At 50.5% G+C, this 18,310-nt stretch overlaps 8 protein-coding genes across 8 annotated transcripts; 3 read left to right on the forward strand and 5 right to left on the reverse strand.

Moving 5' to 3' along the window:
• Positions 1-369: 369 nt before the first annotated feature.
• Positions 370-4,177, forward strand: N7516_002728 (DNA-directed RNA polymerase I core subunit RPA135; the record flags this gene model as incomplete). Its single annotated transcript, XM_057215448.1, has 2 exons — positions 370-3,310; positions 3,369-4,177. The coding sequence occupies 2 exons, from the start codon at positions 370-372 to the stop codon at positions 4,175-4,177; spliced, it is 3,750 nt and encodes a 1,249-aa protein (XP_057077331.1).
• A 325-nt stretch (positions 4,178-4,502) lies between these two features.
• On the reverse strand, positions 4,503-4,906 carry N7516_002729 (uncharacterized protein; the record flags this gene model as incomplete). The annotated part of the gene is made up of 2 exons (XM_057215449.1): positions 4,503-4,751; positions 4,775-4,906. The coding sequence occupies 2 exons, from the start codon at positions 4,904-4,906 to the stop codon at positions 4,503-4,505; spliced, it is 381 nt and encodes a 126-aa protein (XP_057077332.1).
• A 161-nt stretch (positions 4,907-5,067) lies between these two features.
• On the reverse strand, positions 5,068-6,696 carry N7516_002730 (MFS maltose permease MalP; the record flags this gene model as incomplete). Its single annotated transcript, XM_057215450.1, has 1 exon — positions 5,068-6,696. One exon carries the CDS (start codon positions 6,694-6,696, stop codon positions 5,068-5,070), a length of 1,629 nt encoding a protein of 542 aa, XP_057077333.1.
• A 1,011-nt stretch (positions 6,697-7,707) lies between these two features.
• Positions 7,708-9,447, forward strand: N7516_002731 (glycoside hydrolase family 13 protein; the record flags this gene model as incomplete). The annotated part of the gene is made up of 1 exon (XM_057215451.1): positions 7,708-9,447. One exon carries the CDS (start codon positions 7,708-7,710, stop codon positions 9,445-9,447), a length of 1,740 nt encoding a protein of 579 aa, XP_057077334.1.
• Positions 9,448-9,896: 449 nt separating this feature from the next.
• Positions 9,897-11,321, forward strand: N7516_002732 (Zn(II)2Cys6 transcription factor; the record flags this gene model as incomplete). Its single annotated transcript, XM_057215452.1, has 1 exon — positions 9,897-11,321. One exon carries the CDS (start codon positions 9,897-9,899, stop codon positions 11,319-11,321), a length of 1,425 nt encoding a protein of 474 aa, XP_057077335.1.
• Positions 11,322-11,919: 598 nt separating this feature from the next.
• Positions 11,920-13,392, reverse strand: pre2 (proteasome core particle subunit beta 5). The gene is made up of 6 exons (XM_057215453.1): positions 13,211-13,392; positions 12,910-13,017; positions 12,674-12,829; positions 12,546-12,594; positions 12,369-12,478; positions 11,920-12,311 (listed from the first exon to the last, which is right to left on the reverse strand). The coding sequence occupies exons 1-6, from the start codon at positions 13,340-13,342 to the stop codon at positions 11,976-11,978; spliced, it is 891 nt and encodes a 296-aa protein (XP_057077336.1). The 5' UTR covers positions 13,343-13,392; the 3' UTR covers positions 11,920-11,975.
• A 412-nt stretch (positions 13,393-13,804) lies between these two features.
• N7516_002734 (Eisosome component PIL1/LSP1 family protein) lies at positions 13,805-14,854 on the reverse strand (the record flags this gene model as incomplete). Its single annotated transcript, XM_057215454.1, has 2 exons — positions 13,805-14,221; positions 14,303-14,854. The coding sequence occupies 2 exons, from the start codon at positions 14,852-14,854 to the stop codon at positions 13,805-13,807; spliced, it is 969 nt and encodes a 322-aa protein (XP_057077337.1).
• A 983-nt stretch (positions 14,855-15,837) lies between these two features.
• On the reverse strand, positions 15,838-17,857 carry N7516_002735 (uncharacterized protein; the record flags this gene model as incomplete). Its single annotated transcript, XM_057215455.1, has 3 exons — positions 17,815-17,857; positions 17,477-17,737; positions 15,838-17,409 (listed from the first exon to the last, which is right to left on the reverse strand). The coding sequence occupies exons 1-3, from the start codon at positions 17,848-17,850 to the stop codon at positions 15,838-15,840; spliced, it is 1,869 nt and encodes a 622-aa protein (XP_057077338.1). The 5' UTR covers positions 17,851-17,857.
• Positions 17,858-18,310: the final 453 nt, after the last annotated feature.

The following is an 18,310-nucleotide window of genomic DNA, read 5'->3' on the forward strand; positions in this document are numbered from 1 at the left end:
AGAGCAATGCCAGGAACTTGCAGTTGAACTAGAGTTTCAGTATGTTTTGTTGTAAGCAACCTCGAACTTTTGCACATGAACCTCAAGTTGGCCTTAGGCCACACAATGTATATCACCACGTGAGGATAAGCATCCGGCTCCACCCTCGAAAAATTTCCCCAAGCAGAACAGACCTCTCGTCTTCGTTTGGCAGCTGCCATTGTCGGTTCAATTCCTGTGGTCTAGTGGCTGATATAATCTTGGGCGGAGGAATCGAACCGATACTGTCGCGCTTTTATCTTTACATTGACGGTCGCATCTATTGTGCCGTTCAGTCTTTCTTTTTCAATACCGCATCAACCGGCCTTTTGAGAGCTGCGAATTCCCATCATGGCGCCCGCAGCCACAGAAACCCAGTGGTCAGTCGATTACGACACCGTGCGCCGGGAGAACCTGTTCAAGAATCCCCCAACGGATCACACGGCTTATCCATCGCTGGCCGAGTCGATTCGACCGCATATCGATTCCTTCAATGCTCTCTTCGACGATAGCAAGATTCTGGAGGCAGGATTGAAGGATATCGGCACCAAGACCTTCCTCGATGGTGAACTTGAAACCTACGAGCAGAAGAAGGCTCGCCAAGCAGAAGGCGTTCGCCCGCCGAAGCGGAATCGCTTGAACGTCCGCGTGCGTGAAATCTTCCTCGAAAAGCCTACCCTGCCCCCCGCCAACAAGTACACCACCCGAAACCGTGAAATCTACCCCTCGGAATGCAGAGAGCGCCACGCGACCTACCGTGGTAAGCTCCGCGCTCGCCTCGAGTACCAGGTCAACAATGGAGACTGGATGGAGTCTGTCCGCGAGCTGGGTAATGTCCCAATTATGGTGCGCACCAACCGGTGTCACCTCGAGAAGGCTACCCCCAATGAGCTTGTTCGATACAATGAAGAATCGGAGGAACTGGGCGGTTTCTACATCGTCAACGGTAACGAGAAGCTCATTCGTATGCTGGTCGTCGGCAAGCGCAACTACCCCATGTCCATCATTCGTGGTTCTTTCGTCAAGCGTGGTCAGACTTACACAAAGTTCGGTGTTCAAATACGATCCGTCCGTCCCGATCAGACTTCGCAGACCAACGTGCTTCACTACCTCTCCGATGGAAACGTCACCTTCCGCTTCTCATGGCGCAAGAATGAGTACCTTATCCCCGTGATGATGATTCTCAAGGCCCTTACCGAGACCAACGACCGCGAGATCTTCGAGGCCATTGTCGGTGGTGCTTCCTCCAAGGGGATGAACAACACTTTCGTCACAGACCGTGTTGAGCTTCTGTTGAGAACCTACCACGCTTACCAGAAGCACAGCCAGTACGATTGCCGGTCCCACCTGGGCAAGGCTTTCCGCCCTGTGCTTGGAGTCCCCGCTGATATGCCCGACGAGGAAGTTGGCACAGAGTTCCTCCGCAAGGTTGTTCTCCCCCATCTTGGAAATGAGAATGTAACCGAGACTCAAGACTGGGACAAGTTCAAGTTGATCACCTTCATGATCCGCAAGCTTTACTCTACAGTCGCAGGAGACTGTGCTCCCGACAACCCCGATGCCGTCTCCAACCAAGAAATCCTGCTTGGTGGCTTCCTTTACGGAATGATTCTCAAGGAACGTATTGAGGAGTGGCTCCGTTCATTTGGTCCCATTGCCCGAGACTGGTCCATCCGCAACAACGGCGCAAAGTTCACGGATGAAGCATTCGAACGAGACTTCCTCTCCAAGATCGTTAAGCGGTCAAACGAGAATATTGGTAATGCGCTCGAGTACTTCCTCTCCACCGGTAACTTGGTCAGTCCTACGGGTCTTGATTTGCAACAAACTTCAGGTTACACTGTCATTGCAGAGAAGATCAACTTCTACCGTTTCATCAGTCACTTCCGCATGATTCACCGTGGTAGTTTCTTCGCTCAGTTGAAGACTACCACTGTCCGCAAACTGCTACCAGAAAGTTGGGGTTTCCTTTGCCCCGTCCACACTCCTGATGGATCGCCTTGCGGTCTGCTCAACCATTTGTCGCACAAGTGTTTAATCTCTACGGATAACCTGGATGTATCTCATCTGCCCCGGACTCTGGTCCAGCTTGGTGTCAAGTCCGAGTCTTCCGTGGCTCTGGACGAGAGCGTGGTCGTCCAGTTGGATGGCCGAATCATTGGTTACTGCTCGCCCAAGCAGGCCCAGAGAATCGCCGATACCATCCGGTACTGGAAGGTCGAAGGCAAAAACAACATCCCTCGTGAATTGGAAATTGGATATATTCCCAACTCAAGCGGCGGTCAATACCCAGGTGTCTACATGTTCTCCCAATCAGCGAGAATGTACCGCCCCGTTAAGTATCTGGCGCTGGATAAGCTGGATTACGTCGGACCATTTGAGCAGCCCTTCATGGAGATTGCCTGTGTGGAATCTGACCTGATCACCGGTCTTTCGACCCACATTGAGTTCACACCCACGAACATCCTTTCTATCGTCGCGAACATGACCCCCTTCTCCGACTACAACCAATCTCCGCGTAACATGTACCAGTGTCAGATGAGCAAACAAACCATGGGTACGCCAGGTACCTCAATTGCCCACCGTACCGATAACAAGTTGTACCGCATCCAAACCGGTCAAACGCCAATTGTGCGGCCACCTCTCTACAACGCCTACGGTCTGGACAACTTCCCCAACGGCATGAACGCAGTTGTGGCTATTATCTCCTACACCGGTTACGACATGGACGACGCTATGATTATCAACAAGTCCGCACACGAACGTGGCTTCGGTCACGGTACAGTCTACAAGACCAAGGTCGTCACTTTAGCCGATAACGACTCCCGCCGGACCAAGTCCAAGCGTGAGATCACCAAGCTGTTTGGATTCGCCCCCGGCGACGAGGTCAAAGAGCAGGTGCGCAACGTGATCGACGAGGATGGAATGCCGCACTTGGGTGCTCGCGTCAAGGAAGGTGACAAGATCGCTGCATGGCACAACGTCCGCTTCGATCCCGCTTCCGACTCGTACGTTAACGTCGATGGAGTCACCCACTACATGAAATACAAGGATGCCGAAGAAGGTTACGTCGACAGCATCCGCATTATGGGTTCCGAGACTGGCAACGAGCCCGCTCAATCGCTCAGCGTCAAGTACCGCATTCCCCGAAAGCCCGTCATTGGTGACAAGTTCTCCTCTCGTCACGGTCAGAAGGGTGTTTTGTCTCAACTCTGGCCTGCGGTCGACATGCCCTTCTCCGAGAGCGGCATGCAGCCCGATCTGATCATCAACCCTCACGCTTTCCCATCCCGTAAGCTCCTATTGCTCTTAACATGAAATGTATTCCCACGTCTAACATTTATTCCCAGGTATGACAATCGCCCAAATGATCGAGTCCATGGCCGGCAAAGCAGGTGCCATGCACGGTCTCCCGCAAGACTCCACTCCCTTCCAATTCTCCGAAGAAAACACCGCAACCGACTACTTCGGCGAGCAGCTCCGCAAAGCTGGCTACAACTACTTCGGTAACGAGCCGTTGTACAGTGGTGTCACGGGCCGCGAGTTCTCGGCCGACATCTACATGGGCCTGGTCTACTACCAGCGTCTGCGTCACATGGTGAACGACAAGTTCCAAGTGCGTACTACTGGTCCCGTCAACGCGCTCACGGGCCAGCCCGTGAAGGGTCGTGCGAAGGGTGGTGGTATCCGTGTCGGAGAGATGGAGCGTGATTCGCTCATTGCTCACGGCGCGGCCTTCTTGCTGCAGGATCGTCTCATGAACTGCTCCGACGCCCAGCACACCTGGATCTGTCGCTGTTGTGGCTCCTTCCTGTCTACGCAGGTTGCTGTTTCCGGCTCATCCCGCTCCCGCACTGCTATCAACCCTGGTGCTGCCGCTGCCGCTGCCAAGGTTGCTCCTAACCAGCAGAGCACTAATGCTCATGCTGGTGCTGCTATTGGTGCTGTGGGTGGTGTCAATGGTGTTGTACGTTGTCGTCGCTGTGCCCGTGAGGCTACCTTCGATGACTCCCGTGCTGAGGTGTGGGAGGATGGCGATGGACACCGCTACGTCGGTGGTGACAATGTTACCATCGTTGCTGTGCCTGGTGTCCTGCGGTACCTGGATGTCGAGTTGGCGGCTATGGGTATCAGGATGAAGTTCTTGGTGGATAACTGATATATCGGTCTCTGACTAGGGATCTCAAAAATTGTTTCCTTGTTTCAATGTCATAGGTGGCGTATACCTGGTTTAATGATTATACTCATCTGCTTCTTGTCTTATTTATTTTTGCAAATATTCCTTTGTGTATGAACAGCATTTCCTACCCAAATTAGAAGTGTTATAAGAGAATGGTCTTCGTATGGGCTCCTGCCAGCTATAATCCTGACGGGATATTCTTATGTTATTACTACTTTTACTGCTACATCTTTTCTCTCATTGGTAATCTTTTTAAAATGGGCCCTGAGTTTGGAAGAAATATGTAAAGTAGGGTTCCGCATGGTCACCTGCTACAACAACCCCGAGAGAGGTAAAAAAGGCAGGAACAAACAAAAAAAGGCAGGAGCAAAGGGCCATCCATTTTAGGAAGGTACGGGTTGTTGGGGGTATAAAAGGCCCCCTCCCACCCTTCCACCTCTTCTCTTCTTCCTCTCCCCTCCTCACTCCTCTCGACCCTCTCGACCGCCATCTCTCCGTAGCCCACATGAGACAGCGCAAACGGAGGGTCCCCAATCACATGATGCGTGCACACCTATGGAGAGACATCAGCATTACCCAGTTGCTGAAAGTCATGCCATATACTCGCTGCCCATCAAGATTAAACACCAGTTCTCGTGTGAGTCTTTTGATAAAGTCATGACTGAGCATTTGGGCTCCATAGTCACTGGCGGATCCCACGGAATACATGTTTCTACCTAGATAGTTACTCGATACATTCCAAGGGATTCAAGGATCTCAGAATCCAGTTATAACAAGATAAAATATTCATTTCACTGATAAGTGCCATACTACATGTCAATCTCGCCATACTTCCAATCCTCCAGATATTATATCTTCGCATATTAACTTCAAACCAAGCCCTTCTCTCCCTCGAGCTCACTCTGCACCAAGCCAGTCTTCGCAGACGGGAACTCCCTTGTGCGCACCTTGTTCTCAAACAGAACATCCAACTCAGCATAAGAGCGGCCCTTGGGCTCAGGAAGTCTGAAGAACGACCAAACAAAACAGACAATGCACAGTCCACCCCAGAAGAATCCAGACTTCCCTCTCCAATTCCATGCGTCGACATTCAGCATATAAGGAATAATAATACCAGTCACCAGATTGAGCACGTTATACGTATTCCTCGCCAGCACAACCGTCTTAGTGCGAAGTCTCGACGACGGCATCTCCGAAACCAGCGAGAAACACACCGGTCCAATAGTCGAATCATAGATGAATGTATACACAAGCAACATGGATCCCGTAGCCCACGAAAGCGAGGTAGTTGCCGGGGCAATGGACACAAATCCAATGACAAACAGGATAACACCCAAGATCGCCAGGCCACCCACATATAGCGTGCGACGACCAAAGTACGTCATAAACAGCCACGAGCAAAACGTACCAACAACTCCAATCGCATACTGTGCCAGCGACATCGTAAACGACTGCGAGTCCGCCAGTCCCGCACGCTGGTAGAAGACAGTCGAGTAGCCCATGAGACCGCTACCACATAGACTCTGCACTGCCCAGACACAGCACGCGATCTCCGTGCGTCGCAGGTCAGTCCCCTTAAAGCAGTCCATGTATGAAGCACCAGTCTCGGTCTGTTGCTCCATGGCATTCGTATACACAATCATGGAGACAGTTTCCTCGGCGCTGAAGTTGGGGTCTACGCGCGTGAGCCGCTTCACAGACTTGATAGCGTCTTCGCGTCTGTCCTTCCGAACAAGCCACCACGGACTCTCAGGTGCGAGGTACACTCCAATGAAGATCGGTACCGGCCACACCCACTGGATGGCGAAGGGGATGCGGTATGCCCACTGGTCGGTGTGTTCGACAAGACCCTTCAGCACTCCCGAGGCGATGAGCTGTCCGAAGACCCAGCACAGATTGACGTAGGTGGTGAGATAGGCGCGCAGTGCGACGGGACATACCTCCGAAGCGTAAGTGACCGTGAGAGTCTGGTAGACGCCCAGGGGGATACCCATGAGGAACTCGCCGGCGACGAGGGTCTGGACGTTTGGCGCGAAGAAGAGAATGAAGATGAAGCCGACGGTTGTGGCGAGACAGGTCATTAGGGTTTTGCGGTATCCGTAGCGTTCGGAGACGATACCGTTCACGAAGAGGCCTAGGATCTGGCCGACGCTCATTGCGTTTGTTAGACCTGCTTGCCAGGGGGCCGCGAGGCCGTATTTGCCGTCTGACATCAGTTCGCCGTATTTCATGTTGAAGGCTGGGAAGGCGAAGAATGAGCCGATCAGGACTACGTCGTAGCCTTCCATGATGATGGCGCAGGAGAGGAGGAGGGACCAGGCTACGGCTTTGGGGTAGAGCTTTAGGGCTTCCATGGCGGTCATGTTGTGTTCTTTTTCGATGGCGGCGTGGGCTTCATTGGTGGTTTGGAGGTCTGAATAGCCTGGCTGGACATGGCCTGCTGGTTCGATTGAGTCATGTCCTTCGACATGGTCGATGGCTTGCTTTTCAGAAGCCATTGTTGGGATGGGGGTTGCCAATGGTGGCTCCAAGGATGATTCCAGATTATTCCTTGATGTGAACAGGACTGGATACAAGAGAAGTATTTCATGCGGGTGTCGTCGATCATTTATGTACAAAATTGTGCTAATGGTCGTTGATGGTCGTCCATAATGAGCGAGGATGGGACTGGGGTTCCATTGGCCCACTCGTCCGTCGAGTTTAATCCTTGCTTAGTTCTTGTAATAAGTGAGAGGAGTGGCGTGAGAAGACTTTCCCCGGTTTTATCTGCACGGGGTAGGCTTGGGTTAGCCCACTATCCCCGGATTTTGTGGGAGAGTCACGATTGGCCTAATGTCGGACCGGGTAGGGATGAAGAAGTCTTGAGTGGTTGGATTTTCTTCTCATTGGCCTTTTTCATCCAGCCGTGATTCGCATTGGCCATTTTAGGTCTATCACTTCCCCCAATCCAGTTAGAGAGAGCCGGGGAATAGCACAGGTTTGATTGGTGATATGTCGGCCCGACTTGCCCCTTTTTCCCCTCCTTTCTGGTCGATTGAACTAACGAAGGTCAGTTAGGCCCGGAAAGAGAGACGAATCGGCATATGTGCTCTCAACATTTCACATGGTCGGACACTGGGTCTGTTCAGTATGTTTTCCGGATCGTGGGATTAAGTGGAATTGAGTGGAATTCCGCAGGAATAAGTGGGAATCCATCCCTATCATACTGAAACAGCCCCCAACACTTCTCGTCCGGCATTAAAAAACCCCGCAGGCAGAGGAGTAGCACAGAGCGTTGCTGATAATGATTGTCGGCCCGACCTTCAGTCAATGAGAGCAATGGCCCTCCCTACGTGGGTGTCGGAGGAGCCTGGGCTCCATCGTCAAGTCTTGGAGAAGTACTGAGTGCAGTGATTATCTAAAATCTAATGCTTTATGCATATATATATGGCCTCCTCGCTTTCTCCTATTTTGGACTTTTATTTTCTCTTCTATTACCATTTCTTGCATTGCAATCCATTACATCCACCATGTCTCCCGCTATAATTAGCGAAAAGTGGTGGAAAAATTCCATCATCTACCAAATTTACCCCGCCAGTTTCAAAGATTCCAATGGCGATGGCATTGGCGATATCCCAGGGATTATTTCGTCCCTCGATTACATCACAAGCCTCGGCGTAGATGTGATTTGGCTGTGTCCCATGTACGACAGCCCGCAGATTGACATGGGTTACGATGTTGCCGACTATCAAAGCGTGTATGGCCCCTATGGCACTGTCCAGGACATGGAAACCCTCATCGATGCATGCCACAAGCGAGGACTTCGAATCATTTTGGACCTAGTGGTGAATCACACCTCAGACCAACACAAATGGTTCAAAGAGTCCCGTTCTTCAAAGACACACCCCAAGCGCGACTGGTACATCTGGAAGCCAGCGAAATACGACGCCAATGGGAATCGTCAGCCGCCAAACAACTGGCGCAGCATTTTCGGAGGTAGTGCGTGGGAGTGGGACGAGCCAACACAAGAATATTATCTCCATCTCTTCTGTGTTGAACAGCCCGATGTCAATTGGGAGAATCCCGAGACTCGCCAGGCTGTCTACGAGGAAGCGATGGAATTCTGGCTGCAGAAGGGCGTGGATGGTTTCCGCGTTGATACGGTCAACATGTACAGCAAACACCCCGAGTATGCCAATGCTCCAATCCTTGATTCAAAGTCCGACACACAACCGGCTTTCTCGCTGTTCTGCAACGGTCCTCGCATTCACGAGTACATACGCGAGATGAACGAAGTGCTTTCCAAATACGATGCAATGACCGTTGGTGAACTGCCAAACACACATACCGTGGAGGGTGTTTTGCGCTATGTCTCAGCAGCAGAGAAGCAGCTGAGCATGGTCTTCCAGTTCGATATTGTAGAACTCGGCCAGGGCAAGGACTATAAATTCCTGACCACTTTGCCGGGCTGGAACCTACGAGAACTGAAGACTGCCGTGCAGAGCACACAAGATATCGTCAAAGGCACCGATGCATGGACCACAGTGTTTATGGAAAACCACGACCAGGGCCGCTCTGTGAGTCGGTTCGGCTCTGATAAGACACCCGAGTTGAGGGTTCGGTCTGCGAAGATGCTTGCCATGATGCAGAGCACACTTTCCGGCACGCAGTTTATCTACCAGGGTCAGGAAATCGGAATGGTAAATGCGCCTCGGGAGTGGACGATCGACGAATACAAAGACATCGATAGCACCAACTACTATCGAATGACAAGCAAAGTGTCTGGTGACGACCCAGCCGCGTTGAGCGCGGCCATGGACTCGCTGCAGCATTTGGCGAGGGATCATTCCAGACTCCCCATGCAGTGGAGTGCTGAGGCCAATGCCGGCTTTTCGCCAGCCTCATCGGCAAAGCCGTGGATGCGCCCGAATGACAATTACCCCGAGATCAATGTGGAGCTCCAGGAGAAGGACTCATCTTCTGTTCTTTCCTTCTGGAAACACATGAATGCGCTGCGCAAGGAGTATGCTGATCTTCTGGTCTTTGGAGAGTTTGAGATTATCGACGAGCCAAATCAAAGTGTCTTCACCTATACCAAGACCAATCACAATCAGACCGTTTTGGTGGTTCTCAACTTCTCGGATACAATCCAGAAGTTTGAGAAACCGGCTTCTGTGAAGAAGGGTGGAGACTGGAAATTGTTGGCTAGCAATGCAGATGGACACAAGGAGGACTTACAGGCGTTTGAGGGTAGAGTGTTTTTGGTTTAGGGTTGGGATATACTACTGGTTAGATAGCTCATACTCAAATTGGTTTAGATATCATAACGGCAGATTGCAATCAAATTGTCCTTCATGAATGATTCGAGTCAGATCTTTCTATCCAATCTTCTACGTAAACGCTGTATGTATGTAGGTATGATACCTAGGTATACCTGGTCTGAAGACACCATGCACCCCAGTTTCACCCCCAGTTCACCCCAGATCACCCCGGATTCCCCCAGGTTTATTAAGGTTTTAATGCATATACCTAGGTATGTACGAATTAGGCCTACCTAGGCGAGTCACACATGGGAGAACAACCCGGTGACGCTACGCTGAAAAAGTCCTAAGTGCCAAGACTCGACTCTTCAACGTCAAAACGCGGGGGAAATAAGTGCATGTTTCAACTAAACATCAATCTACCCCTGACCCTTAAAGTCCTTGAATTTGAAGAAGAAATGTCAAGTCCAACTTCCCAGTCGCGAGTGCCAAAAGCATGCGACCCATGTAACCGTCGCAAAGTTCGCTGCAACGGCCAGCAAAGATGCCAACAATGCGAGCACCTGGATCTCATGTGCACATACACAGAGAACCGTTTATTGCGATCAAGAAAACACTCACTACGCCGAGGAGCTGTCATCTCAAAATATAAGAGCGCCAACCCCAAACCCACTACTCTGACACCACTTCTCTCGCCACCAGTACCTACAGCCTCACCCCAACTACCAACCTCGTACTTTGAAAGTCTACTCCCAGCCTACATGTCCTATGTATATCCCTTCAGCCCAATAATCACCGAAACAGAAGTGCGCGAGTCACTCATAAAAATGAACACGGAAAGAGAGCACGCAGCCTTCATCTACGCCTTCACCGCAGTAACGCTGGACCTAACACGCTCATCTCAACTCCCCACCAAATCCAGCCCCCAAACAGCATCAACCCAAATAACCGACCTAATGCGCCAGTCCGTGGAAACCCAACAACCACTAGTAATAGGCTTCCGACCCTCGATCCTACGCGCCACAACAAGCATCTTCATCCAGATGTGCGCCATGAGTCTGGGCCACTACGACCTAGGCTTCTTCCACCTCCACGAAGCAATCAGCATGATCCAGATGCTCCGTATCAACGACAAAACCGCCAATGCAAGCCTTACTACGACCGAGCGAGCCCGCCGCCAACGACTATACTGGCAATGCTTCATCCACGAGCGATTCATGTCGATTGTGAATTTCTCCCCGGCGACACTACCTCCGCACACGCAGTACCCCGAAGAAGACATGTTCCTAGGTGCGGAAATCCAGCAAGGCTGGATGCAGGTGATCAAGACATTCTGCATGCTTGACGCGTCGTTTATCGGCCTGTGGATTGGGGACCGGACGCAGGTGACTGCGTCGTGGGTTGAGCGGAAACACCGTGAGCTGGATGATGCGTTGTGGGACGTTGAAGTTTCGGCGTTGTCGGAGCTACAGCAGGCGGATTTGGTTATTACGAGACAGTGGATGCGGACGTTGTTGTGGCAGATGGCTATGTCGAATTGTTTGCTTAGTTCGCATGCGTCGTGTCCGTCGTTGGAACTGGAGATGCCGTTGAGGTTGTCGAGTCAGCTTAGGCAGTTTTTGACGAAGATCTCGCAGAATACCATTCGGGTGCATGGATCGTCGATGATTAGCAAGCTGTTGGAGATTGTTAATACTATTGCTGATGTGGTGATCCATGTGCCGCAGGCGACGAGGGAGGAGACGACGAGTCGAATTGATGATATTGTTTTTATGCAGGGGGTTGTGCTTTCTTTTCATAATTTGCAGGTTATGCCGAAAGATATTCTGTTGGATAAGTTTCGAGTGATTAGGGGAGGTTTCCACATATTGAAGTGGCTATGAAATTGGCTGTTTAGTTGGAGATCTTGAGATATTCTGTGAAGAGGACAGGAGAAAGACAGCGACTAATAATAGGAGATGGATATAACTTGAATAGCGTTAACGCTTGAGACCTAAGCATAATTCGATGATATATATATATTATTTGGAATTGACCCCTACTGGACTGACTATATGAACTTGGATTTAGTCTAAACAAAAGAGATTCCCATGAAGATAACATATATATCTACAGCCTCCAACCTACCATGCCACTAGATTTCGCTTGCTAATATAACACTTCATGATATCTCCGACGAAATGGGAAGATTACAACTTTACATGTGCCCTATCCTAATTAACTATACCGTAATAAGTCTTCTATGTTGTAGAACCCCTTTTAACCGGCCGAGGATCTCTCGATATCTTGACCCAGCAAGAGTGCACCGTCTACATTTCCCTCATTTCTGTTCTGTACAGTCCCTCGTCTTATCCAATTACTGGCCTTATACGGATATGTAGGAAGAACTGAAGGGCGAGAAATGGGAGAACTGGAACCGGTCTTTCGGGCATTGAGGTTTGACGGCGTATTATGTCAACCTCAAAAGGTAAAACCAACCAGAAAAGATAATTCATAGGTCCTCAGTTTAAATACACAAATTCATTCCTCTAACCCGTTTACAACGCAGATGTCACGTTGGAGAACTCGCCCTTCTGGAGCTTCGTGTCCCAGAAGATAGGGTTCATGTCATCGAATCCGTGGTGCACCCATCCCTCCTCCTTGACGTGGTACAGGTTAATGAAACCACCGGAGTAGGCATCACGGTGCATGGCAGCCAGAATGGCTCGGCGGCCGAGGTTCAATGCCTCCTCCTCAGTCAGCTCGTATTTGTACTCGGCGTCCAGCACACCGTAAGCGAAAGTCTGACCGGATCCAACACAGAACAGGTTTCCGGGAAGACGGGTGCCGTCGGAGTCGATGTAGTACAGGGCGGGTCCTTCTTGGGGCGTCATCTAGAGCTCATGGTCAGTTTCTGGATCTCGTGGCTATGAATGATACATGGGACATACTCCTGCTAACATAGTTCCCATGCTAAGTCCGTATCCCTTGTAGGCGTAAGTGAGGTTGGCAAGAATCTTGGACGCGGCCGCAACAGTGATACGGCGCTTGTGTCGGATTTCTAGATAGAAATTCATCAGCAATGTCCGTCCACTGTTCGCAAATATCAAGAATCGAGCTGAACTTACCGTGCAGAGTGCACTGCTGACTCAAATACCGCAACCAATATTGACAATCCTAGCAATTCGCAACAACCATCAGCAACTAACGCCCATCACACCGTCACTCGTCATCATCACTTGCGGTCCAAACTTACAGCTGCACCACCGGCCATCGTTCCCAGGAGACCTGGCGTCGGCTCGTTCGACTTCTTGTCCTCACCCCGACTCAACCGCGATACGGGGATGACCTTCTTGACTGTCTGACTGGCAATCCAGTTGCCGGCTGTTGCTCGCGAATCGGTACACACGATCTAACCCAATATATGCATTAGCCCAAACATGCTCCAAAATCAGGAAAACCATGGTATAACCGAGATATAGGAAAACGTACGATACCGCCCTGGAATCGGAAGGCCAGGGTTGTTGTGCCGTGAGCGAGCTTGATAGGACAGCTGGGATTGGAGTGGTCATCGGTCATGGCACGCAGGAAAGCAGAGTGCTAGATACAAGAAATCAGCGTCTGTCCATTATTTCGCTTGCTTCAATCATTGATAGGTTCTGGCGAGCGATTCTCTTAGACATAGCTGTGATGACGGCCCAGCTTAGGTTGACGTCAGGATAGACGTACATCCCCCGACCAAACCGCCACCCAGATCGAAGAGAATCTGCCCCAGTATTCATCGTTAACTCACGTCGTCGACAGGAGGAAGGTTGAACTTCAGTGAGAGCGGAGGGACGCTCGCAGTGAGGTCCTGCTGCTCTTGCTCTGAGTACATCTCATTCTGATGGGGAGGGCGCGAGTATTGGGCAACAAGTTTATCCATTGTGTACTGAAGTAAGAGAAAATAAGGAGAAAATTAGAAAAAGATGTTGGAAAGACGTGGGAGGGATTCTGGTGAGACAGGCAAGTGATGGTTGAAGCTCCGCTGGAGCTCGGGGTTTCCGCGTCACTCTGGCGCCTGTGGTCACGTGGATGCTCTACTACAAATTGAGTATTCATTTGATATAAATTTCTACTTTCTTGAGGAAAAATGTTGCAAGAAAAAGAAACGACCAATTAATGAATTAACGAATTGGCAAATTAAACTTTACAATACACAATTTGCATATTTCCTGAGTATAGACCCCCCCCATGTTCAGTGTCAGCCAACGCCTTTCCCGAAAACACCTCTCCAACGTTTGGTGCCCAATCTGAAGCGAAGAACCGAATTTACACACAACAGCTGGAGTATGTCCGTGCAAACTAAAAAGGAAATCAAAAGACCTCTTGAGAATGATTAAAAAGATCACGCAGGCGCAGGCTCAACTACCATCTTCGCAGGCAGGGCACCGCTACCCACTGGTTCGGTGAAACCCTCAGCCACAGAGACATTCTCGAGAACATCGGACTGACGCTCCGATGCATCATCGATTCCATTGACACCGGCACCGTTGGTGTGAACCGGAGAGTCCCGGCCCGCGGCGGTGGTGATAGGCTGAACGCTAGGTTCCCATTGACGGAGATCATTCTCGGCATCCTCGAGGATCTGGCGAGCCAAGGGCTCATGGTCATATGCCTGACGTGCATCACCAGGAACAACGGGAGTGTCGTCAATGTAGTTCAGCAGGCGACGAGCATGGCGAGCCAGAATGGTCTGCTTCTCGGCGCGCTCAATAACGGCCGCTAGGTGGATATCATAGGCCTGCTTCAGCTTTTGGCGAGTCTGCGGATGATATGAACGTTAGCCAGTCCAATTAACCTCCCACGTCACACGAGAACAGGACGAAATCAGAACCAAACGTACGATGTTAGACAGCTGCGCCTCAGCAACCAGGTTCTGAGCCTCAGCTCGGACAAGCTCATGCTCCAGCGTAACCAGTCGCTGGCTCGAAGGGTCCTTGTACTTGAGCTTGGCAATCTCGTCAGTGACCTTCTGGCGCTGCTCGCGCGATGGCTGCACCGAGGCCTCCATGTTACGAATCTGCTTCAGGATACCACGGTAATCCTCGAGGTTCTGTGCAAAGCCGTCTTCCTGTTCGCCGATCTCAGCCAGGAGCACGCCGAGCTTGTCGGAGATGTCGGAGACATTGTCGTCTTCAGTCGACTCGCCCCAGTCAGAAAGCTGGGCAGCGATCGAGGTGCGCTCACGACCGGCAGCTTCGTGGGCACCGATGGCAGTGTTCTCGCTCTTGATCAGCTTGGTCATCTTGCGACTGAGCTCCGGCGCTTGCATCCCACGGAATGTGGAGATGCTAAACCGCTGTCGGGGAGGCTCTTTGCGCGAGCGGAATGAGAGGTTTCGGTTCCTAGACTTTGGTTTAGTCCAAATGATATGTTTAGAATGTATAGAATACATACATATTGTTTCTTGTATGTAGATATAGTCAATCAATACAAGTTAGGGTTATGGTAGAGAGGGGGATAGCTAGGTATGTTAAGAGATGAGAAAGCGAGAAAAGTGAATCTGGGGGAGGTTATGATAAGTCGGCAGCGCCTTCCTATAGATGACGATGGTGACGAACCCTATTTCCAGGGTTCTCTCCAGGGCGTCTCTTTTTCTTCGCCAGAGGAAGTGCAGTCCCGGTGGCTGACGTCATGAACGGGGAGGAGCGGATGTCAAGTTGAACTGTTCATCCACGCTCTTTTTCCGATTGCGGACATTTCCAACATTTAACGTTGTAGAATAGTGAGTGGTGATGGTCTTTAAATTCTTGGGTTGTGTATTATGAATATCATGAAAATATGCTAGGGTTCGATCGTCATTCTCTATCCTTGGCTTTATATCAACGTACTAAAAGTACTACATCTGCAGACTAGTTATTAGTTAATTATGATATTATCTATAGTTAATCATAGTTATAGTTATATAGGCACATAGGCATATACCTAGGTAGGTATATAATCATACACATAGGTAGTAGTGTGCCTTTCATTTTCACATTTGGAATATGCGTAGGCACAACTGCTACCTTCCTAATGGGAAATATCTCAATCGATTCTACTTAGAGTGGAAGATGAGGTGAAAAAAATAGGGATAAAATTCATGAGATCCCACTATCTATCCTCTCTCTCAATTAGAGGGAACAGAAAAAAAAAAAGAAAGAAAGAAAGAAATTCACAGGGCCAGAGGAAGCATAATATCCTCCTGGCCAATCTTATGGTACACAACCAGCTAATCCTGCACAAAAGTCCAGACCCCCCGAACAGCAAGCCGCAACGCCTGGAACAGACCAGAATGACTGATCCGCAGAATCATTCGTTAAAAAAAAAGAAAAAGAAAAAAAACACACACACACACACACACACACACACTTTCACGTGAAAAGATCTCAGGCCACACTAGGAAATGTCGTCCGCATCAGGGTTGTGCGAGTGCTCATTGTCAGATGCATGGAATGCGTCGCCAAACGCCGAGTTCTCCAGATCTGGCAAGTCAAGACCATCGTTCTGCTCGCTGTAAGCCGCCAAGGCGTCCCCGGCACTGTCGATGTTGGTAAAGTCGAAATCTTCGACCGGGCCATGTTCTTTGCTCTCATTGTTTACCATTACCCAGTCGTTGGCCGGGCCATTGGTACCAGCATGGAGCTGGTCGCCCAAGTCCATGTCAACATCACCGGACATATCAGCGCCGTGAATTGGTTGTCCATTGACAGAAACACTTGAGACTGCGCCTACACCGACGCCCGGGCTGCCAAATTGGTTGAGTAGGTGGGAGTCATCGTCCATGACCATATCATTGGTAAATGTGTCAGGCTCGTCCTTGTGTTCAGGTTCAATCTTCTCCAATAAACCGCCCTTCTCGACACAGGATACCTTTGGCTCGGCAACGATTTGCTTATTCCAGGCAGTCTCAACTTCCCGGACTATCTCGTCAACCCTGTATTTGGCCTTATCTTCGATGTAATCCAATTGCGGAGTTTCATCCTCAGTTGGGATAACCACTCGACCCTCCAGCCTCCAAATTTCTGGGCCCTTTTCGGTAGGGTCGGCTGCGGACTCCCGGAGGCGCAACTCGGCATCCTTAAGCAAGGAGCTTCGGTTGAAACGTTGCATCCGGCGAGCATGCTGTTTCTTCAGGTTTTCGATTTCGGCAGTCATGTCCGCCACCTTTTTAGAGACCCGCTCAGCAAACTCCTCTGCCTTGGCCGGCTCCATTTTGTTAGCCTGCGGGGCGTCGCCCGCCTCCTGGCCTTCTCCCCCAGAGGTTCCAACAGGAGCATCGAAGAAGCCTGCAGTAAGGGATTCGAGCTCTCCCTTTCGGCCCAGACCCAAGGAAACTGGTGTGATTTGTGAGACGCTGTATGGCGACGCGAAGATTTCCTCCATCCATTCGTGATGCTGCTGGTATCGCATCTTGCTGACATCGCGCGGCGTTAAAAGATCCATAGCGTCACCACTGGACACGTCCTCATCTTCAATAGCAAAATCAGCTGTTGTAGAAGCGAGAGCAGCCGACGGCGCACGGTGTCCGCGCGGCCCTTTGGCTACGGGCGCATTGGGCGCGACTGCAGTCGGATGACCCTGGGGAGGGTAGAAACCAGGTCCACGAGGCGCAGCAGGTGGGTAAGCACCGGCTTGCGCGAAGTTCGGCTGGGCCATTTGAGGGAAGTTGATAACTGGCCAGCTGTTGCGATCATGAAGCAAAAAGTCCTTGCGGGCCAATTGACCTTGGCTCTGAAGGAAGCGGCGCTGGCTCATCATGCCCTGGATTTGCGGTGTAAGTTGGATTCGGTTTGCCGGGGCATTGTCCTGAGGCGCCGCGCGGGTATAATGCACAATCCACAGTGATGGATCGGGCTGGGGTGCATTGGGTACTTTGGACGAGGTAATGCGGTAGCGCTTGCGGCAGTGTGTTGCCACAGGCTCATTGGGAGGGTGGAAACCGCTTCGGTGAAGGTACATCTCAACAGTCTATGTCCTCACATATTAGAATAGAATCCATGTGGAAGAAGGGAAGCTTCATTGTAGGAAGACATACATAGCCGCGAGATTCAAAGGAAAAGGCCTGTTCTTGGTCGGCCCAGATATAGCCATCACTGGCAAAATTATTGCCTAGGTGGTTTTGTGGTTGCCATGTAAGCATGACAGTTCCATCCGGGGGACCATCGAGGAATGTCCAATGCATTGGTTGGGATTGGCAGATCCGGGGTGCGCTCGTCAGATACTCGACGGCGGTCTCAGATGGCATCATGTGCATGCTAGGGTATCGGTTGCGCGAAACCAGGTGCATATGGGGGAGCTATCATAATTGCGACAAGGTTAGTGGGGGGTTACAGATCATGGGGCAATCGATATAGGAAGTTGTCCGGGTCTTACCAGCTGCCCCGGGATCCGTGTGGCCGGGTCATCCATATTGTGCGCTTGATTGCCAAGTGCAATCAACTTTGGGAAGGTATAATTGAATTAGGTTCAAATCAAGCCAGGCAATTGGGATGTGATGGAAGTAAACAGGGCGAGAGCAATGAAGGATGGAGGTGTTCAGTGAACGCGACACTACGCGGGAGATTTTTGATACGGTATCCGGTATCGACCTAACATGCAGAACGTCTGGATATGAAGGCCCCGGTTATTTTTACCTATTGTCGTAGTTCGAAATTCATTCAATCATTTATCGATGTATTTTCTTCTTTTTATAGAAGTAGATAATATACAATAAATAAATGATTCTTCTCGGTTTCAATCCGAAATTTCCAAAATTGGATATTGACAGATATACGGGCGATAATTATGCCACCGGGGCACAACTCTCTCATTGGATATAACCTGACCGCTGTTCTCACCGCTCGCTCCCTGCATGTTAATTTTAATCTAC

The sequence above is a fragment of the Penicillium verrucosum genome, assembly GCF_028828655.1.
Source record: "Penicillium verrucosum strain IBT 35672 chromosome Unknown utg000001l_segment0_segment0, whole genome shotgun sequence".
Taxonomy (NCBI): domain Eukaryota; kingdom Fungi; phylum Ascomycota; class Eurotiomycetes; order Eurotiales; family Aspergillaceae; genus Penicillium; species Penicillium verrucosum.

Coding starts and splice junctions, on each gene's coding strand:
- pre2 (XM_057215453.1), bottom strand. CDS start 13,342: ATGGATAAACTTGTTGCCCAATACTCGCGCCCTCCCCATCAGAATGAG. Junction 12,830..12,909: donor TCCGATTCCAGGGCGGTATC/GTACGTTTTCCT, acceptor ATATTGGGTTAG/ATCGTGTGTACCGATTCGCG. Junction 12,479..12,545: donor TCAGCAGTGCACTCTGCACG/GTAAGTTCAGCT, acceptor ATTTCTATCTAG/AAATCCGACACAAGCGCCGT.